This window comes from Ochotona curzoniae, unplaced genomic scaffold (assembly GCF_017591425.1).
Source record: "Ochotona curzoniae isolate NIBS_2020 unplaced genomic scaffold, NIBS_Ocur_1.0 scaffold_1852, whole genome shotgun sequence".
In the NCBI taxonomy this organism is placed as follows: Eukaryota; Metazoa; Chordata; class Mammalia; order Lagomorpha; family Ochotonidae; genus Ochotona; species Ochotona curzoniae.
This window is the reverse complement of record NW_024467087.1, coordinates 58113680-58139923: the sequence shown is the minus strand read 5'-3', so window position 1 is coordinate 58139923 and position 26244 is coordinate 58113680. Positions and strand designations below refer to the sequence as shown.

General features: G+C 44.9%; 1 protein-coding gene across 3 annotated transcripts in view; it reads right to left on the bottom strand.

The window, feature by feature from the left end:
• The window catches only part of NHSL2 (NHS like 2), a 292586-nt gene that overhangs the window by 23833 nt on the left and 242509 nt on the right, over positions 1-26244 (bottom strand). Inside the window, exon 1 of one of the 3 annotated variants that reach the window (XM_040999894.1) lies at positions 24826-25488. The exons of the other annotated variants lie outside the window; for them this stretch is intronic. Coding sequence (XP_040855828.1) covers positions 24826-24853 — 28 coding nt within the window. The 5' untranslated portion in view covers positions 24854-25488. Of the gene's footprint in view, positions 1-24825; positions 25489-26244 lie in introns of those variants that run through there. 3 annotated transcript variants of the gene reach the window in all.

Sequence of the window (26244 nt, the reverse complement as noted above, 5' to 3'; positions counted from 1 at the left end):
TTGGAAGAAAACAGTTTCTTAAAGGCTTAAGAGGGTGGATATTTCCTTTGACAGAAAGCAGGCCCAGACCTGCTCCCCCATCCCCTCTCCCCTTCCTGCCTGCCACAGGGCGGCATAAGGGATGGGTGGGATATGCGTGTTGGAAGGCAGAGCCTTGGCTTTTTAATTCTATTCTTGCTGCGAAAGAGGTTAAAAATGGAAGGTAAATTTGTGGTGCTCTGCTGGATAGGACTTCAACACCACCAGACCTGAGTAGGGCAAGTATTCCTGGCAAGCCCTCAGGTTTTTTTTTTTTTTTTTTTTTCATTACTTAGCACACAGAGATGGGGCCTGGTAAGGCAAGGATCGGGTCACGCAGTAACCAGAAGTTCCAGGCTGCCCTCCTGCAAGTTGAGTCCCTCCTCACTTCTCCTTTCTTTAGGTGACCCTGCCAGCCTCTGGTTTCTAAACCTTCTAATCAATCTATTATAGTGTCTGCACGCATGGAGGGTGCGGAGGGGAAATGTCCCGGTCCTTTGAACTCACAGATCTAGTCTTGTTTGCTCCAATTCCAAAGCCTTTCAGTGACTTCCCTTCCTTATTGGAAGACCCTGGCCCTAACTTTGCCATTCTTTACTCCTTGGTTATAAACTACCTGTGCCATCTCATTTGCCCTTGCCACACTCCTTCTCTGTTCCATTTAGTCCAAGCTCCAGAGAGCCTGAATTATTCCCATCTTATCCTTACCATATCATGTTCTTCCATGCTTCTTGACCTTTGCACATCCCATTCCCTTTGTCTGAAAAATTCAGAAACCTGGCTCCAGTCCCACTGGTGGTCTCCTTGGCTCGAAGGCCACTTTCTCCACAAATCACCTCCACTCCCAAACCAACTTGCCTTTTTGATTTCCCACTTAGAAATATCTGTGAGCTTTTTGAATGCCCCTCACAGTCATGGATTTTAGAAAAAGATTTTTGCACTAAAGCAAACCATATTGAAATAGCTTTTAAAAATATTTTAAAAAGTTTGTGGTGATTATTGCTACCTGCATAACAAGATGTAGGTAGAAAAAAGTCTACAGAACAGGAATTCTAAAGTTGTGATAAGCATGGAAGGTTTCTTTTCCTTTTTCCTTTCTTTCTTTTTTTTTTTTTTTGAGATACCACAACTATAACGTGAGATGAAAATATTTGTAATTTCTGTTTTTCTGTTGATGGTAAAGACACAGACACTGCTATTATGATTATGGTTTGTTGGCTACATTCCTAAATTAAGGAACTGATGCATTTGTTTGTAGCTAGTGGGGAAAAGATCAAATAAATTTCCCCTTCAAGTTCATACCCTGCCTTCCCCTCACCCCTTGCCCCATTCTCTCCATATACCCCTTGGAGGTCCATGAAGTTCAAATGCAGAAGCTCTGCCTTAGATTCTCAGAGGAATGACAATGGCTACCCTGTCAGCTACAGGAATAAGCTGCAGGCTGGTAGAAAGACAAGTGTGTGGTTTCTCTTTCAAGCGTTGTTTACAGAAATGGTGAAGTCTGGCAGCTGCCTTTTCCTCATAGTCCTGAGCAGGCCAGGGTGGGGCCGAGGCTGTCACACTGGGTTTTAGTTGGAAGCTCAGCACATATGCATCCTCTGAGTTGATCTGCTGCTACTTCTTTACCAGGATAATGTTGGAGGGTTTTGCTTCATTTTAAAATTGGGATTTGCTTGTACATACAGATTTCCCATTAGTCTGGAAGCAATCTTTAAGTGACATGTTATTGGCTCCAAGACATTTTCTGAAGTAAAGGCTATTTCTTTTGCCCTAGTGTTACAGCTAGGATTACAGCTTGCAGAGAGAAGGGCTAGATTACCAACTGAGCCAAGCACTACAGAACACTGGTCAGAATTGGCACTTGCCCAAAATCTCAAAATTTTTTTTCCTGACTTCCTGACTTAACCACCTGTCAGCCTGATCCCTGCCAAGCAGGGCAGCATAATCCTGGGAGCGGTGACCCAGGAGACATATGGTAGTAACAGTGGTAGGCTTCTGCTTTTCTAACTTGTCTCCGTTCCCATTCTAGACACAACGTGAGCAGTACTCACGAAGGCCACACCTACCCACAATGCCTTGCTCAGGTTTTGGCTGGCTGAGGACTTCTGCCTTCTGTTCTCCTCCAAGCTCTCCTATGTGTTCGGAAATGAGTAACACTTTTGCTAATGGCCATGCACAAAGAAGCCTGCAGCTTAATTTCCACAGTGAGAGGGTCCGGCTATGATAGCTTTATGCAATATAGCTGTTGGTCAATAATGAGGACGGTTCAGAATGAACCCACCTTAGTTAGCTAGGGGAAAAGGAGAACAGTGTGTTTGAGGGTTTCTGGTTGAGAGCGCCACATGCTGTGGAGAAGACCTTTTTCTGGACTACAGAAGACGTAGTATGTGTGCTATTAGCAGGTCAAGGCAAGCAGGTGGAAGGCAACAAGGAACAAGTAGGAATTTGAAAAAAACCTTGGGGAACTAGAATAACAGAGAAGAAAAGAGAGAAGATTCTCCAATTCCTAAAATCTAAAGTGGAAGAGGGGACATTATAATAGACCTTATAGAAACAAAAGATTATAGAACAATACTATGAATAATTGTATGACAATAGACAACATACACAATGCATAAATTCCTAGAAAGACATTAGCTACTGACAATTACTGAGGAAGAAATAGAGACTCCAAATAGACCTGTAACAATTGAAAAAATTGAATTGGGACCAAAACTACCTACAATGAAAAACCCAGGCACAGAGGGCTTCATTGGAAAATTTTATCAAAATCTTAAAAACTTAAAGAATCAATGTTGAGTCTTTACAAACACTTTCAAAATGTAGAAAAGGAGGTAATGATTTTCAACTCATTCTATGAGGCCAGTATTATTCTGATACCAAAACTGACAAAAACATAATGAGAAAAGTAGACAATATTTTTATGAATATTAGTGCCAAAGTCCTAAACAAAAATCTTAGCAAACTGAATCCAGGAACATATCAAAAGGATCATACTCTATGAACAAGAGGGATTATCTATCCCAGGTATGCAAGGTTTTCTCAACATCTGAAATCAATGAATGTAATATACCATAATGCGTATCAATAGTATGAATGAAAACCAAAAATGAAATGATTTCAATAGGCACAAAAAGTTTGATAAAACATAACATCTTTTCATAATAAAAAATAATCCCCCCCCCCAGAAATCAAAGGGAATGTCCTCAACTTAAGAAACAACATGTATGTAATTCCCACAATAGCATCAAGCTTATCGATGAAACACTGGATTTTTGCCACTAGGATCAGAACAAGAGAAATGTTAGTCTATTCTTATCATCTGTAATCGGCACTGTACTGCAGCTTCCAGTCAGAGCAATAGGAGAAGAAAATAATATCAGAAAACACAATCAGAAAGGAAATAAGCATACAGATTGGACAGAAAGAGAGAAACTATGAGGGTATTTCAAAAAGTTTGTGAGGGGTTAGTCTTGCGGTACACTGGGTTAAGCTGCTGCGTGGGGTGCTGATGTCACATATCAGAATATCTGTTCAAGTTGCAGATATTCTGCTTCCATTTCAGTTTTCTGCTAACGTGCCTAGGAAGGTAGCAGAAGATAGCCCAAGTGCCTGGGCTCCTGCAACTCACATGGGAAACTTGGATGGAACTCCAGCCTCCTGGCTTTGGCCTGGCCCAGCTCTGGTTGTTGTGACCATTTGGGAAATGAACCAATGGATGGGAGATCTTGCTGTTTCTCTCTCTGTCTCTTTCGCTCTCTCTGTCACTCTTCATTCAAACAAATACATTTTAAAAAAACTTTTATGCAAAAATGAAATTACAAGATAAACTTATTTTGGTGCAAATTTTTTGAAATCCACTTATAGTTTTTTCATAATATGCATGTTCAACAAATGTTTGAAGTACCTTAATTTATCTGCAGAGAGGCTCTTGTACACAGAAAATCCTAAGGAATGCATTAAAATTGATTAGAACTAATAAACATAGCCAAACAAGGATACAGGCTAGTAAATCAATATAAAATTATATTTCTATATACTTGCAATGGTCAATCTGAAATGAATTTATAAAAATAATTCCATTTGTGATATCACTAGAGGAATAATTTAGCAAAGGTACTGCAAAACTTGTACACCGAAAACTATAAAATGTGATGAAAAATTAAAGAAGACAAATGAAAGGAATTTTTCTCATGTTCAACTCAGTGGCTTAAGCTGCAGCCAGTTTGAGTTCTAGCTGCTCTGCTACTGATGTAGCTCCTTGCTAATATGCCAGTCCGCAGAGGAGCCCTGGATGGAGCTCCAGGCTGTTGGCTTTGGCTTGATCCAGCCACAGCCATTGCTGGCATTTGGGGAGTAAACCACCGAGTGAAAGATTTCTGTGTGTTTCTCTGTCAGTCACTCTGCTTCTCAAATAAGCAAATGTTTGGAAATTGCCAATCTGATCCTAAAAATCCACATGAAAATTCAGTGGACCCAGAATAAGTAAAACAATCATGAAAAGGTTGAAGGACTCACTTCCCCAAATCAGAAATTGTACAAAGTTACACTAATAAAAATAGCTTGTTGCTGAAATAAGGTAGACAAAATAGTAGGATGGAGCAGAATTGAGAGTCCGGCAATAAACTCCTACATCTATGAACGACAGGTTTTAACATTTTTCATTTGATTTGAATGGCAGAGAGAGAGAGGAAGAGAGAGAGAGAGAGAGAGAGAGAGAGAGAGAGAGAGAGAGAGAGAGAAGATGGGAGGAAGGGAGGCAAGAGAGAGTTGGGTGGGAGAGGGGGAGAGACTTTACACATGCTGGTTCATTCCCCAAATGCCTGTAATTCCCAAGGCTGGGCCTGGCAGACACCAAGAGTGAGGAATTCAATCTGGGTTGCTATGTGGGTGCCATGGCTCCAAGAACTCGAGTTATTACCTGCTGCCTCATTAGCAAGAAGCTGGAATAGGAAGTGGAGCTGGGATCTAAACTTAGATACTCTGCTATGTAATGTCAATATTCCAACTGAGGTTTCTTACCTGCTGTGCCAAACAGCCACCCCTGGCAAGGGTGCCAATTCCATTTAGTAGGAAAGGAAGAGTCCTTTCAGCAAGTGGTATAGGGACAAGTAACTATTTAACAACATGCCAGAGAATGAAATTGGAATTCACTTTCACACATATGCAAAAGTAAACAAATTCAAATATATAATGGTTAAATCTATGAGTTAGAAGGAAACATAGGCAAAATTTTTCATTAGGCAATAGTTTCTTAGCTATGGTACTAATTGCCACAGGGGGGAAAAAACCGGACAAATTGGACTTCATAAAAAAATTGTATTACAAATAATGCCATCTGGAAATTGAAAACACAGACTAGAGAATGCAAGAAAATGTTTCCAATCATGTATCTGGTAAGACGCTTGTATCTAGAATACATTAAACATCTCATACCAATCAATAACAGAAAGACACCACAAGTATATTGGCAAAGGACCTGGACAGACATTTCTTTAAAGACAAATAAACAGGGCCCGGCAGCGTGGTGGCGCAAGTGGTTAAGGTCCTCACCTTGCACGCCCGGGATCCCATATGGGCACTGGTTCTATCCCGGCAGCCCCACTTCCCTTCCAGCTCCCTGCCTGTGGCCTGGGAAAGCAGTCGAGGACGGCCCAAAGCTTTGGGAACCTGCACCCGCGTGGGAGACCTGGAAGAGGCTCCTGGCTTCGGATCGGCATAGTATCGGCCCATTGCGCTCACTTGTGGAGTGAATCATCGGACGGAAGATCTTCCTCTCTGTCTCTCCTCTCTGTATATCTGCCTTTCCGATAAAAAAATAATAAAAATAAATCTTTAAAAAAAAAGACAAATAAACAAATAGCCAATGAGTACATGAAGAGATGCTCTGTATCATCAGTCGTTCCACATCATACCCTTTTTGATGGCTATAATAAAGTCAGAGAAGTGTTGATGAAGATGTGGATAAACTGGCACTCATATATTGCTGTTGGGAATGTGTCATGGTGCAGTCATTTTGGAAAACAGTCTGGCTGTGCTTCAAAATCCAAAACACAGATTATCATGTGATATAGCACTTGCACTCCTAACACACACAGGATCAATTGCAAACCTATGTCCACACAAAAATCTCTACGAGGAATGCACATAGCAGCACTGCTCATCATAGCTAAAACTTGGAAGCAACACAGTGTCTACCAACTGGTGAATGCAGGAATGAATTAATAAGGCCTAGTCATGTAATGGACTGTTATACAGCTATAAAAGGAGTAAAAATGCTATAGGATGAATGTGCCTTGAGAATAACATACTACGTTAAAAGAGGCTAGTTGTCACAAAAGACTGCCTACTATATATATCCCATGTATATGCCATGTGCAGAATAAGAAATTGATAGAGACATAAAGTAGATTAATATTTGCCTAGGGCTGGGTTTGAGGGGAAATTGGGAAACAAATAATATTGGGTACAGAGTTATTCTCAAGGATGGTAAGGGACCTGGAGCAATAGTCTAGTGACTAAATTCTTGCAAGCTGGGGATTCCATATGGGCACAAGCTTGTGTCCGGATGCTCCACTCCAGCTCCCTGCTTGTGGCCTGGCTGAGCAGTTGAGGACGGCCCAAAGCCTTGGGACCCTGCATCTACATGGGAGACCTGGAGGAGGTTCCTGGCTCCTGGCTTTGGATTGGTTCAGCTCTGGCCATTGCAGTCATTTGGGGAGTGAACTAGTGGCTGGAAGATCTTTCTCTTTGTCTCTCCTTTTCTGTACATCTGACTTTCCAGTACAAATAAATATAAAGCTTTTAAAAAAGATGGTCAATGTTGTACAACCAATTATTGTGATGGTTGCAGAACTCTCTGAATATTTTAAAACCTACTGGATTATACACTTTACATGGGTCAATGTATGGTACATGCATGCTTTATGTTTCAATTAAGCTGTTATTCCCAAAGAAGAACCTTAGTAACATAGAACTATATCACAGTATCGCACTCAAGCATCAAAACAAAGGCCACAATGTGATTTGACAGCTATGAGTCAAACCACAGCAACTCCACTGCCTCAGAGTAGATCCAAAGTGACCGGGAATCAGGCAGAAATGTTACCATTTAAAGTCAAATGGTTAAGGGATACAAATAGATACTGTAGAGACAAGCACCACACAGTGTCATCAGTAAACTCCTACTGGAGTGTTTTGGTTCTAAGTAGCAGAGATTAAAAGTGAGACTGAGAGAAGCACACAGACAGGAATTGCAAGCTTGCCACACACTCACCTGAATCATGTGACTTGGACTTTAACTTGAAATAAGCTCTTCTGCCCCTATGTCAGGATTTCACAACTATATATCGGTGGTAAGATGGAGATACAGGGCATGCTGGCTAGCTGTGCTTACACCTTTACACTTAGCAAGCTCTTGGAGCTCTTGCCAAATGATTCACATTTTCCCACAGCAATCAGCAAGCTTGCACAGCTTCCAAGGCCACCCTAATTCTTGAATGGACTCCTTTCTCCTTGTGGAACATGAGCCATCATCCATTGCCCAATCCCATCTCTTAGCTGTTCTCTGTGGAGCCAGTTACCCTACCTGCTGTTAGTAATCTTCCTAAGATGGACCAGATTTTGCTCACACCTCTTTGCTTCTAACTTTGAGAGACTTTGAGTTTGATTCTGCTCTGATTGAGGTGAATTGAATAGCCCAGAAATATCCTTTTACCCTTTGATGGGGATGGGGATTTATGTGGCTGGTCCATACCACGAATCCTCAACGGTAAACATTACTTCAACTCTGCCCATTGCTCATCCCTGATCCAACATGTTTCTCTTGTGTAATCAATCTGATTTAATATCTGCATGCCAAAGATGGAGTGCATGTAAAGGCATTTTGACAGTTTGTGATTAGAAGAAAAAATTACCTATAATTTTATCTTATGTATTTGCATGCATTTTTTTCATAAGTAGAATCACAGTAAAGGTATATTTTTACACTTTTACAAAGTTATCAAATCACAAGAATTTTATGATTCACTTTCGTGTTAGAATCACTTTCATGTCGAGTGAGTGAACAGAAGTCCCAGGCTCTATTATTTCCAACAGTAACAGCTGTGGAAAAACATTTATAGGAAAGGATTTTAAAAAGCTCATGAACAAAAGTTATGAATTAATTACAAGCTTTTTTTGCACCAAAACAAATTTATTCTTTAATAATTCCATTTGTCCACAAACTTTCTGAAGTTACTTCATGTAAAGAACTACTATTATGTTCCTAGGAAGTTGACAGATTGATCTCCGTGACAGCCCTGTGAAGCAGGTACCATCAATTCCCTCCGGTTACAGAAGAAGAAGCTAAGGCACTGGGGGAGGTTACATTGTTTCCCAAGGTCATACAGCCAGCAACCCAGGCTGCTTGGCACCAGAATTTGTGCTCATAACTCCTCCAATGGATCTCAAAATTTAACATACATTAGAATTCCCAGGAGGTCCTGTTAAGACTTAGATTGTTGACGCTGAAGTTGTGGCACAGCCAGTTAAGCTGTTTCCTGTGATGCTGGCAACCCATAGCCGTGCTGGTTGGAGTCCCAGCTGCTCCACTTTTAATCTAACTCCTTGTTAATGGGTCTGGGAAGACAGCAGAAGATAGTACGAATGCTTGAGCTCTGCCACTCACATAGGAGAGCCGGATGAAGTTCCTGGCTCCTGCCCCGGCTGTTGTGACCATTTGAGGAATGAACTAGTGGATAGATAATCTCCCTCTGTCTCTCCCTCTTCCTGTCATTCTGTCTTTTCAAAAAATAAGTATATCTTTGAAAATAAGTGTGGATTGCTGGGCTGTCCCTCAGAGGCTGGAACTGAGGAGGTCTGTGGCAGGGTCCAGATACTTTGTTTCTAAGAAGTTCCCAAGGGAGGCTGATGCTGCTGGTGCAAGCATTGCATTTCACAAACCACTGCTGAATTACAGCTGCTGCCAGAGAGAGACTTGCTGATTCAAGATGCCTGCAGTCCCAAAGTGGTCCTAACAGTGGCCTGGAAGGGACTATTACTTGTCCTGTCCCTTCTCTTCTGCCTCCTAACTGACCATGCACTGCTGCACATCACCAGGGGGGTTGCCTTATCTGTGGCAGCCTCAGACTCAATTAGCTAAATGCATTAAAAGGACTGATGAATCAGTCACTGGCTGTCAGGTTGCCCTGGCCACTGCTGAATTAATGCCTGGGCTGTCACTGGCCTGGTGCCTTCCATCAATTGATCTCATAGGTTAATAAGATTAACTTGGCTGGACTGCCTGTAGCTTCACATCTTCCCTCCCCTTCCCCCTATTTTGGGGGAGGTTCAGGTCTGGCCTTGGTGGAGGGAAAATCAGCCCCCTTCAAAGAGAGCAGCTTTCTGGGAAAGGCAGGGCCCTGTGCTGCATCAACTACACTGAAGTTGGCTTTGTGAGTTGCAGCATTAAGATAAGCAAATGAGCTTAAAACTAATTGCTAGACGTGGCTCATTGTCAATAAGGAGTCACAGGTTTGTTCATTTGATCAGGAAACAATTTTTTCTTTTTAGGATTTATTCATTTTTATTGAAAAGGAATATTTTAGAGAGGAAAGACCGAAAGATCCTCCATCCACTGGTTCACTCTCCAAGTGTCTGTAATGGCTGGAGCTTGGCTGATCCAAAGCCAGGAGCGAGGAACCTCCTCCAGGTCTCCCACGTGGGTGCAGGGTCCCAAGGCTTTGGGTCATCCAATACTGCTTTCCCAGGCCACAAGCTGGATAGGAAGTGGAGCAGCTGGGGCAAGAACTGGTGTCCACATGGGATGCTGCTGCTTGAAGGAAGAGAACTAGCCCATTGAGCCACTGTTTGAGGCACCAACAAATTTTGAATATTGGTGGGCAGCTGTACCACCAGAAAAAAAGGGTGGGACCTGGAGTTGGACAGATTTGGCTTTGGGATCCTGCATCATCATGAACTAGCTGTGTGTCATTTCTGAATCTAGGTTTCTTTACTGACAGAATGAGCTAACAGCACTTCTCTGCATTCCAGAGCAACCGGAAACAAAGCAAAAACACCGGATGCTGGCAAACATGAAATAAGGGGCTGACCCATCAATGACCCTCAGAGGTCAAATCAGGAGTGGAGGTCAGAGCTCTGAGTGGTGCGTGCAGTGAGGCCTCAGAGTACAAAAGGGAGTTTTCCTCTCCCCCGGTGTCTCTGATATCTGCCAGTGCTCTTGCTCTTCACAGAGCCAGTCCTGTTATAAGGGAAATTGTGATGTACAGCCCAGATGACACCTCAACGATAAATTGCTGGCAGAGCTGCCAAGAGGTGAACTGTTGTCAGCCCTCCTTGGGGATTGCCTTGTCCAATGTCCCAACTCCTTCCCAGGGTAGCTGTGTCGCTCCATCTGACGGCAACACAGAGCAGCTATCTGAGTTCCATAGCTTCTCCCTCAGACAGAATCAGGTCCTTGTCGGGGCTGTGCTGTACCTCACATCATCCCTGTAGCACAACCCTGCTTCCAACCTCCATTTCCCATAGCTGGGGGAACCCTGAGAGTCTCTGGAACAAACTGCCTGCACTCTAACTTCCTTGGCTGCTATACCCTCAGGAAAAGAATTTGATTCGCAATTTTCACCTTAAAAAGTCAGGGGCGGGTGTTCCTGCATACCATATCCTAGTGCCTGGATTGCAGTCCTGGTTCTTCTGTTGATTTTAGCTTCCAGCTAATGCTCTTCTTGGGAGGTAGCAGGTGATGGCTCAACTATTGCCCCTTTTACCCATGTGGGAGGCCAAGATGGAGTTTCTATCTCCAGGCTTCCGCCTGATGCAGATTCTGCTATTGAACGCATTTGGGGAGTAAACTCTCTCCCTCTTTCTCACTCTCAACAACTTTTAAAAGAAATATTTGTTTTATTTCAAAGTCAGAGTTAAAGAGAGAGAGAGATATCTCCCATCTGCTGGCTCACTCCATAAATGGCTGTAACAGCAAGAGTGGAGCTGCTCTGATAACAGGATCCAGAAACTTTTTTCTGGGTCTCCCATGAGGGAGCACTTGGGCCATCCTCCACTGCCTTCCCAGGGGCATTAGCAGGGAGCTGGATTTGAAGTGGAGCAGCGAGGGCTCAAACCAGTATCCACATGGGATGCAGGTGCTACTGGCAGAGGATTAGCCACTGGCCTTATGATAAGTTAGCCATTTAAAAAATTACATTTTTTCTATTGTGATTTTTTTTAACAGAGACAGAAGATAGTCATTGCAGCTAAAAATCAAGCAAAGAGAAGAAAGCAGCATTCATCATCCTACACATTGGAAACAGCCACTGTTAATGACACCTTGGGTATGTCTTTTCAGAAGGTTTCCTATGCCAAACAAAGACGGGATAATCCTGTCAACACTGTGGTTGGTTTAGAGTCTCGCTATCACAATCACACCCTTTCTGCCAGCCACATCCAGCTGCCCTGTGAGAATGGGGAAGTGAAGACTCCAAGGCCCACGAAGACCCTAGTGTATCCTGCACGCAACAGAGATATGGAAACCAAGATTCAGAATGAGGAAGGGTCCCTTTTCCGGTGCCATACTGAGTGAGCATGACGGACACCTCCCTACCCATCCCAAGGCCATCCACATCACTTTCTGACCCGACTCCAGCCTGTCTTTCCAGCCAGGTTCAACCAGAAAAGGAAAGCAAGTAGGATTTGCATAGAAGGAATAGAGAATGAGGACAGAGTGACAGTGTTTGTGCCAAGGTCTAGGCCACTGCTCATGGTGCAGACTCCAGCCCTCTGTCAGAAGGTCAAGGTTCTGCTCTGCTCTGGGTCCTTGGTGAAGTTGAGCACCCCTGACCACTGCTGTCAGCCCTCCTTTTGCTCTACGTTGCAGCTCTCTCTCTGATCTGTCCCCCATGTAGCAACCAGAGGACTCAGTCTCAAATATTCTTATGGATGAGGCAATGGGTTCTTTTAGATAATGACACCAGAAGCACAGGAATGAAAGAAAAAGAAAAAAAAAACCTGGACTTGAAAAGTTATAAACTTTTATCTGACAGCAAGGAGTGATGCATTCTCTCTCCTCATCCAACCAGACATGGGAGGGAAGACAGAAACATTTATCTCATCTACTGGTCTCCCACCCTGACCCTCTTCATTCTAAAATCGGAGGTCCACATGGGTTTGCAAAATCTTACCTTTGTAATAAATATTAAAATACAATTAAAAAAAAGAAAGTTAAGAACTTTTGTGGTTCAATGACCTCTATCCAGAAAATGAAAGGGCAACCCACACAAATGGCAGAACTATGGAACACGTATCTAACAAGGAGCTCATATCTCAAATATAACAAAGAACACTTACAATTCGATAACAAAAAGACAATCCAATCCAAAACTGGGCAGAGCAATCTGAATCTATATAAATGTACTTTAAAAAGCTCATAAAAAAAGGACATGAAGGGCAGGTTAATTTTGGATTAAAAAAGTTTTGAAATTTATGCATGGTTTTTGCCATGATATGCATTTTCCACAAACTTTTTGAGGATCCCTTGTATTTATGGGTGCTCTTATGGGGGAGAATGTAAAAAGCTACAACCACTACAGAAAGCAGGCTGGCAGTAGACTTAGAGTCACCATGTGACCCAGCAGTCCTATCCTAGGTAAGCACCCTGGAGATGAAAACACACGTCCACACAAACACTCATACACAAATGTTTATAGCAGCATTATGTTTAACTTTCCAAAGTGGACACTACACAAATGTTCACCAATGGATGCGTACATAAGTAAAATACAGTAGACCCAAACAATGGACATTTGGGCAATAAAAAGGGATGCAATTCTGATACATGGCTGCAACATGGATGAGCCTTGAAATTGCTATGCTGAGTGAAAGACACATGTTGTACTTTTACATGACATGTGCAGAATTGGCACACCCATAGAGACAGAAGGTAGATTAACGGTTACTAGCAGCTGGGGGTGGGTGGGGTTGGTGGAGGTGGGAAGTGATTGCTAATAGATAAAGCCTTTCCTTTTTAAGATAAGGAAAATGTTCTGGAATCAGTGGTGATTATTGCACATATTTGGGAAGAATTAGATTGTATGTTTTAAATAAGGGAATTGCGTCCTGTTAGTGGGGGGGGGGGGGGGGAAAGCAGGGCCAGCATTATGGCACAGTGAGTTTAGCTGCTGCCTGCAAGGCTGTTATTCTGTATGCACACCAGTTTAACTACAGCTGCTCCATTTCTGCTCCATGCTTAATGTACCAGGGAAAGCAGTGGAAGATGGCTCTGGATGGAGTTTCTGGCTCCTGCCTTTGGCCTGGCCATTGCAGCCATCTAGGGAGTGAGCCAGTGGATGTGAGTTCCCTGCCTGTTTCTCTGCCTCTCTCTAACTCTGCTTTTCAAGTAAAATGAATCAACATTTTTTTTTCTTTTAAAAAAGTAAAAAATAAATCACATCCAGTTGCTGCTTAGCACAAAATCTTTCCATTATTTCTCATCATGGTGGACTAAAAAGCAAAGTCTTTAGCATGATGAATAAAGGCACACACGGCCCCCACCTTGCTTCATTGCCCACTAATCTGCTTGTCCTTTCCCCATCATCAGGACGTTTGTGCTGCTCCTCAAACAAGCCAGGCCCATTCTCACTTCTGGACATTTGTCTTTTGGCTCTTCCCTTAGTAGTTCTTCTACTAGATCGCCACAAAACTTCCCTCCTTCATTTGGATCTCCACTCAGATATCACCTCCTCACACAGACCTTCTCTGACCTTGCTGTGGTGTCCTGACCCTAGCCACCTTAGGCACAGCACTCACCTTGCTTTTCTTCATACTGCTAACCATGCTCGGAAGCTTTACTTGTGAGCTGAGTTCATTGTTCACTGTGTGCTCACCCTACACTGGATTGTTACGTCTCTGAGGCTAAGGACTTTGCTTGTTTGGGGCAACAGCAGCAGTGCCTGGCACAGAGCAGGTGATCCATGAATGCATGTTGGATGATGGATGACTCTGACTTCAGCCACCTCTGGCTATCCACTGTGGATTCTGATGGGGACTGGATGTGAACGTGAAAATGCTCCTTGTAGCACCTCCCTGCTGTCGAAATGCCCTCATGGAACTGCTGCTGCTCTGCCATCCTCATTTAGCTTATCATGAAATTTACTATCTGTTTTTAGCTGTTACCTGACCCTAGACCCAGCAACTGGCTGCAGCCCTGGCCATAGTGGGCTGTTGGTGCCCTGCTGACTTTCATCTTTCCTGCTGGTTAAGAACTTCTGGAGAAGGGCCACAGGCATCATTTCTGGAACCCCACAGCCTGGTTTGGGGAGGTGCCCAGGGAGTGATTGCCAATAGTCTTATATACACAATAATATCATTTCCGAGATCAGACGAGTGGTGGTATGGCTGTAGTACAATACCATTTCCAATAGATACCTCTCTGTGTCTTCCCAAATGGGACCCTGGGGTAGGTGTGCACTTGTGGGTGGCCAGGACTTCTCAACCCAGCCTGCACAGCACAGCCACTGTGGGAGAGGATGTTACAAATGCTGACACCTAGACTCCACTCCCAGGGACTTAGATTTACTCTGTTTGGAGTGGGGCTCTAATGTAGGTTGTTTTAAAAAGCTCCCTAGAGGATTTTTAAAAAGCCATTTATTGAGTTGCTGGTAGATGTCAGGCATCAGGCAAACTTGGTTCATACACTTTACCTAATTCTTCTATCAAGTATTCCTTTTAAAAATGAGACAGAGAGAAACTCTGTAAATTGCCCAGGCTACACAGGGAGTAAGTAAGCAGCAGATCTATATGTAAATTCAGGCCTCTCTAATGGCTAATTTCCAAGCCATCCTGCAAAAACAGGTTTTGATTTCCCAGTCTCATCTTCTCAGGTGATCCAAGTAGGCCGAGGGTTCAACAATACTACTCAGTGCTTATGAAGCGACTGGCAGGGCCCGCAGGCAGGCTGTAAGCAGGGAGGGATGAAGAGCTCTGTAGTTATCCACCCCAGCTCTGTGGCCTTCCTAGCTGTGTGATCGTGGGCATGCCACTACCCTTGAGAGAGCCTCCGTTTTGTATAAAGTGGAAAAAATAACATTTACCTCATAGTGAGAATTCAATGATGTGGTCAGCAGTGTTCAATGCATGACATATTTTACTCCTCCAGTGAGACCTGCACACAAAGTGTGTGTGTGTGTGTGTGTGTGTGTGAGAGAGAGAGAGAGAGAGAGAGAGAGAGAGAGAGAGAGAGAGAGAGAGAGAGAGAGAGAAGGGGATTCTAAGGGACCCTCTTTGTGTTCAGTGGTGAATACTGGCTGGAGTTTTCCAGGGTGAGGCTGCTGAGGTCCCAGGTGGGTAATCCTCCAGACAGGTTCTGTAGGCTTTGTCTTGGGTGGGTATGAAGGCTCTGTCTCAGTCAGTGCCCTGTTTAGCAGGCAGGCTGCAGTCCATATAGCAGCTGTGTAATCCCAACCAAGCTGGCATAAATAGAAGGGCACTCGCATCACCCCAACCGCTGATTTGAGGCTGCAGAGAGAAGTGGACAAAAGCTTCCACATGATTTGTTGCATACTAACTGGTCATTTCAGAAGAAGCAACAGACCTTGCTGTGGGTTAAGAAACACCCAGATGTCGGGATGTAGTAGTTTACAGGGATGGGGTCTGCTCTTCCCAGTGAGCCCCAGACACTATGCAGGAGCCTCAGAAATCTGCACCTGCCAACCTGCCGGGGCAGTTCTCAGAGCTACAGGTAAGATGCAGGGCCTGGGACTGAGGCTTGGCCTCCTGACTCACTTCTGTCCCATTCTTCCGTCTTGAACCTCTCAACCACTCTGCTCTTCATTCCAAAAGCCAGTGGTCTCATGGCTGAGAAGCACCTCACAATAACTGAAAGGAAGGGGGAACCTAGAAAGGAAGGGGAGGGCCCCTGTGGAGAGGTGGGTCTCCCGCTGCTCACAGTCAGTGGACATAGCTACCTCCCCACACCTGGTACTTTTTGAAGGCAAACAGCCAGGATAACATATCTGGATTCTATTCAGGGCTTGGCACAGAATAGGTATTTGCTAAAGGATTTCTGAAGGAATGAAAGAAGGAACGAATGAATGTGTGAGAGTCCAGTTCTCTGTTGTGGCTTCCATAAGCCCTTGGATTTGCAGCAGAAGCCAAAAATGGAGCCTCTGCTTTCAATTCCAGTTCTGTACTTTACTGTGTGACCTTGGATAAGTCACTTCACTGAGCTTAGGCCTAGTTTTTATATTTGCAAAATTGAGATAATAAAAATGCCCCGTGGAATCATTATGAAGGTTAAAGGGGAGTTTGTGGGGGCTGGCATTGTGGTGCCATGACTTAAACTGTCACATTCAATGCTGGCATCCTGTGCTGAAGGATTGGTTCAAGTTCTGATTGCTGTGCTTCCCATTCAGCTCCCTGCTAATACTTCTTAGAGGCAGAAAAATATGGCCCAAGTGCCTGGGCCCCCGCTACCAAAGTGAGAAACCCAATGGTGCTCTTGGCTCCTGGCTTCTACTTGACCCAGCATTGCCTATCACAGGCATTTGGGAAGTGAACCAGCAGATGGAAAAACCTCTCTCCCTCTCTGTTACTCTGCCTTTCAAATAAATACATCTTCTTTTTTTGAAAAAGGTGTGTGTGAAGTTCTTAGCTTTCTATGTGGCTCACAGTAAAGACTCAATGAAGAGCAGGTGCAAAGATTTTTATTTAACCCTCCCTATTTTCCCTAACACCAGGAAGTTGGGACATTCCTCTAGCAACTGACCGGAGGGCCTACTTGCATGTCTAGATTTGGCTGGACCTCTGGTCTGGACATCTTTCTTGGTTCACTTCCTTTCCTACCCAATCTTTTATGGCCTTCTTGCATCACTCCAGGTAGGGTCCCCAAGAGCAGCCCCCAACCACCCTGCAGCAGCCCACTCACATGAGCACGGTTACCCTTTTCTGTGCAGAGCCCTGGGCCGGGGAGACGTGTTCACAAATTTTTTGCCATTCTTCTGAAAACTCTTTCCCCAAAATATTGCACATAACCTCCCTGGATAAGTAACTTTCCTAATTCCAGTTGCCATAGCAATGAGACTTAATGAAGGAGCAAATTTTTTTCCTTAAAATAATTTGACCCGTTTCCATATCAACGGGGGTTTATTTTGGTTTTACATGCAATGAGGGTTTGGTAGCCAGCACCTGGCAGCACCTTCTGCACCTTGGGAGGAACCCAAGTTTCCGGGGGGGGGGTGCGGTGGGCAAGAAGAGATTTCTAAAGAAGAGACTGAGATGGCCACGTGAGCTGAGGTGGGCAGCCCCCCAGGGATGAGAGTCAAAAACAGAAAATAGACACATCTGCGTTGCTTCCTTGGAGTTTTCAGGGTGTGAGGGCAGAAGCAACTGGGAAGACACAGCCTATGAGGGTCCTGTCCCAAGTCTAGGGTCTGCAGAAACAGGCTGCCTGCTGCTGGGCCTTCCTCATGGCATCGCAGGATAGGAGCGGGTCCAGGGGTTGGGCCTCTTGGTTAGACAGCTCGCAGTTGCGGGTAACAAGAGGAGACAGGGTGGCACAATGTGCACAGCAAAATGTTCCAGTGCCTCAGTGGCTTGGATGTGACTAGATTCCCTTACAAATTCACTCACTTGGTAAAACCTACAAAGCAACTGCTAGGTGTCTGGCTCTGTTCAGGGGCCCCAGAGACGCTCTAAAGACATAAGTATCAAGTGTCCCTGCCCTTAGGGAGCTTCCCAGGCTGTGGCTGAAGAAGTCACTTCCAGAGGCTGCCCTCTAGGTCAGAGATGCTCAAACGTTCTGTGTACCCAACTCATTGCTTCTGCTGGGATCTTATTATATAAGATGTATACTCAAGATTCTGTAGATGGAGAGGGATGTGTGTGTATTTGCTGAGCTGCTGTCTTCCTAACATGCTCCCAGGTGATGCTGCTGCTGCTCCTGGGCCACACACTTCAGCTTGAATAGCAAGGATCTAGGCAAATTTTAAGTTGGTGGAGAAAACATATTTGGCCCTTGTGTTTCTGGCATCCTCCAAGGATGCCCTCCAGGTTTTTGTCTGCATCCCCCATTGGAATGGGATGACTTTTGCACTGAGCAGGGAAATTTTCTGAGCTACTTCTCTAAACTTCTGTGTGTGGCGGGGATGGGAGGTGGGAGAAGGTCTTCAATATGCAAGAATGAAAAGGTGATAGAGCCACTGGATGGTTAACAACCCAGATTGAGAAACTGGCAGAATTGCTTCAATTCCTTCTCAAGGAGGTCCAGCACTTGAAACAATGCACGGAAGGACAGAGCACCTGACCTCCCCAGGAAAGGTGCTGCACAGGCACCGGAGCCGTGTGTTCTAGGAGAGCTGGCATAAATCAGGCCTCAAATCCCAGCTCTGTGTCTTCCTAAGCCCCGGACACCTCCACTCTGTGCTGCATCTATAACAAGGGGTGAGGGGGTGGGCACAGAGTAACCCAGAGTGACGTCTTACAGATGACATGAACTATTATTTGGAAAGCGCCTGACAAACAGCAGGTGCCAAAATAATTAGTTCAACCATTCAATACTTATTGAAATCTTTCTTTGTACCAAGCACACTGGCGCTGAGGGATACAATGACGGACAGAACAGACACAGACCCTGCCACCAAGGAGTTCACATTGAAGTGGGGAAGATTTGGATGATTAGGAGCCAGCTATGCTTGTGTGTGTGTGTGTGTGTGTGTGTGTGTGTGAGAGAGAGAGAGAGAGAGAGAGAGAGAGAGAGAGTGCGTGCGAGAGAGAGAGAGAGCTGACCGATTTCCTTTAACGTTCACACTGCCAGTGACCTGTGTTGCATGTTTCCCTCCTCTCTGCCTGGCTTGTATATCCCCCAGTTCTCAGAATCTGAAAGCCCACCCAAGTCTCAGGGTTCCATGTGTGGATGTTAGGCTGTGGGAGCAGTGTGTGGGCCACACACCCTTCTTGGAGCCTGCTGCAGTTGGCTCTGGCTGATCTGCACAAGGCCTGGGTGCTTAGTGATCCCTCTGCTGGCCTGTAAGACTCTGCAGCAGACTACATGGGATCAGAGCTTTCTCTGTTGTTTATTAGCTGTGTAACCCTGGGAAACTCATGCCACTTCTTTGAGCCTCAGTTCCCCACCTGTAAGAATAGCATCTACTTCCTAGGGTTGTAATGATTCAGTGAGGGAATCTGAGGGAAGCATTTTAGCTCTTTATCTGGCACCCAGCAAGTGTTGCACACAGCCCTAAGCACAGGTGGTAGGTGGGTTGTGCTTGGCTTTGAGATCAGGGTGAATTAGTGGATAGTCAAGTGCTGCAAACATCACAGTACCCAGACTGTAGGGCAGCCCCTAGTGTGCCAGGGAACATCAGTGGGCTGTGCTGTGCAGCTTTTCCCCTCTCACCTGGAGGACTCATTGAGACCTGTCAATCTACCTCTTGAGTCCCCCTCAAATTGGTTCCTTTCTCCACTCATTGGCACCTCCCCAAATCAAAGCTCTGCTGTATCTCACCGAAACAATGGCTCTTCTTGTCTCACATCTGGCTCCCTTGCAATTCTGCCACCATGGGGCTATCAGAGTCACACTCTACACACAAACTGGAACAGTTTGTCCCTCTGCGTCAAAAACCTCCAGCAGCCTAACCTTCCTTTTGGCCTCCCCCACACCCCTTCACCTCATACATGCCACTTCCTTCAGAAGCCCCGTTCTCCTGCCACTCATTCTTCTTCCCACACCTGACTCCTCGATCATTGCCACTAGTAACAATCTGCCTGTTCTCCTAAATCTCTATCAAAGTTTTCCAATTTTGCTCAACCACGTTTGTCATGCTCAGCCCCTGTAGCACCCTGACTTCTACTTGCTCATGCACTTGGGCTCCTTTGTCTCACACTAGAGAGTAAGCTCTGTGAGGGCAGGGAAGAAAGCCCTGTGAGCAGAGTGAGGCCGTCATCCATGACCACAGCTTCAGCATCTAGGTGGGGCGTGGGGCTCCTGAAAACCACCCTGATAGGGCCCAAACAAATGAGGCTCAAAAGAGAAGCCAAGAATAGGGCCTGAGGTGAAATCCATGCCCATCCACAAGGTGGCAGCACGCTTCATTTTTAGCTGATGTATCCACCTGGGCTAATTTCATCTATTGTCATAATAAAGTTTTAAAACTAATAATAAAAAAAGTAGACTGGCATTTAACTTTATTATTGTTTTATTTTATTATCATTATTATTAAAAAACTATATATAACAACAGCAGCAACAGCAAATTGACCTGAAGGCCACACTTAATATTTCGACTTACTGTGTCAATCTAGAATTCGTTTTTTTAGTGGGTGGAATCAATGGATACACTTTTTTTTTTTCTGGATTCAAGTTTCTTACAGCTACTCTAAATTTCAAAGGCTGGAATAGGTTGTGCCTTCTCAGTTAAATTTTTATTTGTTTGGGTTTCTTGGTGTAAGGACATGAAAGGTCAAAATCAAAAGTTGAACTTGAAAACTTCTCTTTCAAAAGCAACCCCAGCCTCATCTTCCTTGGCATCTCTAACAAAGTCAGGTTTTCCCGGCAGCCCATAGGCCTTGTGAGGAAGGCTCTAACCGCAGTGTGGTGAAATTCTCGCTTTGAGATGTGGGTCACCCCAAAAGGAAGGGAGGGACATGAAAGCCACAGAATCGGCTTCTGGGTGCTTGGTAACTTAGCTTGGTAACCTCTTATAAACAAACCGGTGAGAGGCAACAATGGCTCAGTTCCCTCCAATGTTCCCCACCCCCTCCCATCTAGCTTACATCACAGGGAGAGGCTGAAGGAGATACTGAGAACTCTGAGTTATAGATACTCAGGACTTGAGTTCCTTTTAAGCCTCATTCTTTATCCTTGGGACTCCTATAAGCAGCGATTGGATGCAGTGTGGGACTTGCCCAGAGACATGCAGGGTGAGGGATATCAGTCTCAGTCCTTACAGAGCTGGCACATCAGATTCTTGAGCTGCCCAATGCTTCCGTTCAAGACCAAGGCACTCATTTCCCCAGCTGCCAGGGGTGTTTGTTGAAAGCTCACACTTGACTCATTCTCCAAGGTAACACCCCCTCCTTGGGGGGCAGCCCATATCCAAGATCCAGTTTATGTACCCCAGAAGAGGGTAGGCAAGAAAGACCTAATTGCCTGGCATCAGCTGGGTTCATCATAACGGCCATCTTTATTCCAGATTCCCCTCATGGCACTGGCTGAGGTCTCCAGTTGACTGCATCACGGCCCAGCTTGTGCCTGTGACCAATCCTGTTTCCCTTTTTTCATCTCATAGGAATTGCTTTGCAAGGCACCCCTCAACACACCTGCTGCACGCAGGTATGCACATCTGAGTCTGTTTCTTAGGAGAAACCAGCCTGCGATAGTCCCTGCTTTGGCCTCTTCACTCAATGTTCTCTCTCCTTTGGGGACTGTAATTGTTTTGAATACTTCTGTGCTCATTATAAAGGAGTCCCCCCAAAGCTCTCTTCCTGCTGCGCTCATGCTCCCAGTTCTCCCACTTATATTTCTTACAGCCCAGTGAAAATCTTTACTTGAATATCCACCTTTTTTCCCCCAGTATCAAATTTAGCATTTTAAAAGACAGAGCTTTTATTGTTATTCTAATTCCCTGTTCCACTTGACTACCCTATTCCTATTAATGCTGCTACTACCTTCGCACTCCCAGGTTGGACACCTCATCATTCTGCTGCACAGCCTTCTGCAGACTAAACCTAAGTGTCCTTTTGGTGCCAACAGAGCACAAGTCCATCTTCCCTATCCTTGTGAATACAAGACCTTCTCTGTTGGTCCCACTCAGCATGATTTCCTGCCAAACTTCTAATCATGGATTTAATATTTTTGTGGCTCAGACTCTGTAGAGAGTAGGATGAAACCTGAGGGCCCTCTCTCATAATGATTTATAAGTAGAAAATAAAAGTATAGAAGATTACAAAGGGGGGTTAATCATATTTAAAGTTTGGGGATATGTATTTTAAAATTTACCATAGAGTAATATATATTTCATTACTAACACATTCAGAGGAAGGATCTATGGCAGGTTCAGTACTTACTGTGATTTTGAAATAGGTGTGAGTGGAACAGTATATCCAGATATTGGGAGTAACAGTAATCAGACATGAGAGTATCTTTGGGTCCTATCAGAGACAAGGTAACAGCTACTGCAGATACTACCGCAGTGTGCTACCTGTATTAATAATGCAGCCAATTCTCAGTTCCAATTAGAAGTCTGTGACAATAAGGTAATTTTTCCCCCCATTCCAGATACACGGACTCCAGTTACATACCTCTGTGCAGTGGAGAGTCTACTGTAGCTCCAATTGTGTATGCACACTTTTCAAAACAAATGTTATGCATGCCACATCTCATCCTGGTAAAGGCTGGATAACTGGTACTATGAAACTGGGCTAAGCTGGATCATTTTCCATGTGGATCCCTCTACCACAAGTGGGCCAAGGTTTGGTCCCCAGAGTGATGCGGCTCACAGTCTGCTAAGAGACGAACCCATTTGCACAGCTCCCTGAAAGTATCTTCCCTGGTTTTTCTCCTCTCTGCTCTTGGGCCTTGTCTGAGTGACCAAGATTCCCTGGGAATCAGGCTCATCAGGGAAGCTCCTGGCCAGGAGGCAAGAGATTGAGCATTTGGAAAAAGAAATTGTGACAAAGATGACACTTGGAGCTCTAGAGAGGCCGCTGCCACTCTGGGGACTTTTCTTGAGCCTTGGCAGCTGGATACCAGCTGTCAAACATTCAGTACTGTGTGGGACAGTCCTGTACTATCACTGTCCATGCTAAGACATCAACCATGCTCTCGGTAATGCCGGCTGGCCTGGGGTACCAGTAGCTGAGGTAGGATCTGTCAACGGGCATTACTCTGGATTCCACCAGTCCTCCCAGGCCTGAATCTGCTGTGACCTTTACAGATAGCCCTCCGGCTGAGGAGCTTGCAGTGGTGAGAAGGGGCCTCTCTGCACCTGGTGGCCCCTGCAGCTATCAGTTCCAAATCTAAGCTGTCAGGTGTGGGCCTTGGCTAGGAGATACCTGGGCCTGACAGTTACCGCTAAAGTAGAAGAAGTGAGCAGGCAAATGCTTTCAATTTCCTGCAGATGCCTCATGGCTGCCTTAGTGGCTATGCCCTGGGAAAAGGGAGGCCCATCTTGTACAGCCTCCACCCTGTTGCTAGGGCTAGGGCTTGTTCATTCTCCTCTGGAGAAGAATTGGCTAGTTCCCCCTGTGTTTTTTTTTGTGGGTAAACTATTTCTAGGGAGGTGCTGTCACAAGTCATCCTGCTGCTCACTGCCTTAGCTTTCCATGAGCCAATCTAAGGCTCCTAAAAATACCTGGTCCCCATTTTGCAGGCCCCAATGCACTAGGAAACGCCTGCAACCCACAGTTTGTGAAGTGATTTCTTTTGTTACTTTGACTTGCATTCTGATAAACAGGATTAGTCATGTATTGTAAAAACAATATTCTATGACGTTGAAATTATATCCCTTAGCAATAATGAATACTTACGTAAGGTCTACTTATAGTGCTTTATACATTAAAAAGCACATTATATATTAGGTTGAACCATATAAAATTGCTGATATCCCACCACTTTGGGTGATTTCACGGGGCTCAATCTAATTCATTTCCACATCTATCATCACACTCTTGGATAGATTTTTTTTTCTTGCTTCATTTTGCAGAGTAATAGATCTTGGAGAAGTGAGATGATTTTTGACTCAGATCTTTGCGACTTGAGCTAAATCTATCTGACGCCAACCCCATGTTCTTAATTTCGAAGGTCCATTGATTCAGTTCTCAAGACTAAAAGCAATCATGTAAGGAGTGGAAGCCCATGCGGCTAGTTTTCTAGATTATTGTTAGGAAGCCCCTAACAGGTTTTACTCCTCACCTTCTAGTTAGTGGAGGAGATCAGTGGGTATATAGGTAACTACTATAGAAGGCTGCAAAGTGATGACGTGACAGATTTTAGTTGGAGGGGTGTGGAAGCAGGAGATACAGCAAGCATGTTAACTCATCTGTGCTTTCACACATCCATTCAAGGGTGCTCTGCTAGGTGTCACCCATGCCTGTGCCAGGCTCTATACTATGTGCTGAACTACCGACACTCAGAGAAGAGGAGTCCTCAGTGGGCTTCTGATCAGTTGGGGAAGGGGGCTGCAGCAGTGGAATCCAAGATGAGGTCATTGCAAGCAGGTGAAACTGCTCTGTCTCGCTAGGCCAGACAGAATTTACTGGGAGACTACAGCTTGTGACACCAGGCACAAGAACCCAAGTTTTGAGGAGTCTGATGCCCCTTAGAGTTTCTAGACTGCAAGGCTTGGGGAAGCACCAGCAGGAATGCAAAAGGAATGCTTGTGTTCCACGCTTAGGCCTGGGGAGACAGCAGAGGTGTGGCTCCTGCAAAAGAGCTCCCCCCGAGTCAGCCAAAGGAAGAAATTCCTTTCTCCTGCCCCAAAGCTGCTTTGAATGCTTGGCTTAGCCTGGCTTTGGCTGTGGACTTGGCTTCCAGCTGGGGGAAGGCTGGTTTAGACACCAGTCTGTAAGTGGGCACAGGCCAACGCCTCTGCCCAGGGGCTTTGTGTGGTCCTGCAGGGCATAACCACATTTCTCAGCTTCCTGCCAATGCCCGGGCTGAGCCCTTAAGCCTGCTGTGGAGTCCAGAAGCTTTCCAAACCTGCTATGGCCTTCCCAATCCCCAAGACTACAGCTGCCTGCTTGTTCCTTTCCTACCAACACCTATACAGGCCCCAAACCCCCACGCTCCAACCCCCCAAAGTGAATCCAATTTCAGCATGCTTACCGTTCCAGGCTGTAGGCTGTGCTGCCATGGCTGTCACCACTGCCCCCCGGGACCACAGCAGCTGTGGGGCCACCCAGTTAAGATCTCACAGTTGAGTGAGTCACGTTGTGGGTTCCTCCTGCCACACCCTCCCCGACCCCAGCAGCAGGGCTTTCCTCAGAGTCACATTACCACACACTCTGCTTTTGAAAAAAGGAAATTGAAAAAAGGTACTGGATCTTGAGTGCAATGAGAAACATGAGAAAAAGCTGTAACAGAAGCAATTGTCAAGGCAGAGAAAGGGGAAGCTGCGATCGGCCTCAGATTATCACCTCCGGAGCACCCTAGCCCTTGCCTCATCGCTGTGGCCTGCAGAGCTAGGGGACTGTACAGAGCAGGGCAATCTTTTGTACTAAGGCATCTGTTCTGTTCTGCCCTCAACCAGCACGGGTGAGTTTATGAGAAGCTCCAGGAGTTGGTGAAGCCGAGGTTTTTGTCCTCAGCATTTGACCTTCTAATCCATTACAACCATGGAGACATTGCCTAAGTGAAATTTCCAACGGCTCTGCTTGACCTCCACTGCCTAAATGGTGTCCACCAATCACAAGTGGTTCTCAAATACATGACTGGTAGCCACTGTTTGGACAGTAGGGGGCCTAGTCTGAACTGAAAGTGTAAAACACAACATATTTTAACACTCAATATGAATTAAAAGCGGCTGGCACAGTAGCATGGGGTAAAGCCATGAGCAGCGGTGCTGTTTCTCATATGGGTACCAATGCATGTCTTGGCTGCTCCACTCCTGATTCAGCTCCCTACTAATGCACCAGGAAAGCAGCTGATGATAGCACAAGTACTTCCCCCCCCCCGCCCCCCCCCACACACACATTGGGAAGTCCAGAAGAAGCTCCTGGATTCTGGCTTCAGCCTGGCTCTGCCCTGGTCTTTGTGGCCATCTGGGGAGTGAACCAGCAGATAACGTTGACTTTCAAATAAATAAAATTTTTAAAATCAAAGAATCAAGGAATGTAAAATATCTCTGATTTTTTTTTTTTGTGGAGATGCCAGTTTATTACCTTCTTAAAAGGAACTGAGTTATTTCTTCTTTTAAAATTAAGTATTTGAGAAGATTGGCTTTGATTTTGTAAGCATTAATAATTTTTCTTTTGTAATATGTAATTATTCTTGCTTATGTAAAAGGAACAAATGTCATGTATTTCACATGTACAATCTTAAGAGCATAATGATGCTTTCTACCTAACCCTCCCTCTCTTGCTCCCACACTCCCTCCACCACCCTTTTGTGTTTTTGTTTCAATTTTACAATGACATATTATCAATTTACTTTATAATCACATGATTAACCCTCCACTAAGAATTCAGTAAGTGGTACTTTTTTTCTTAAAGACATTATCCAAAATTTAAAAATTTGTTCCTCAAA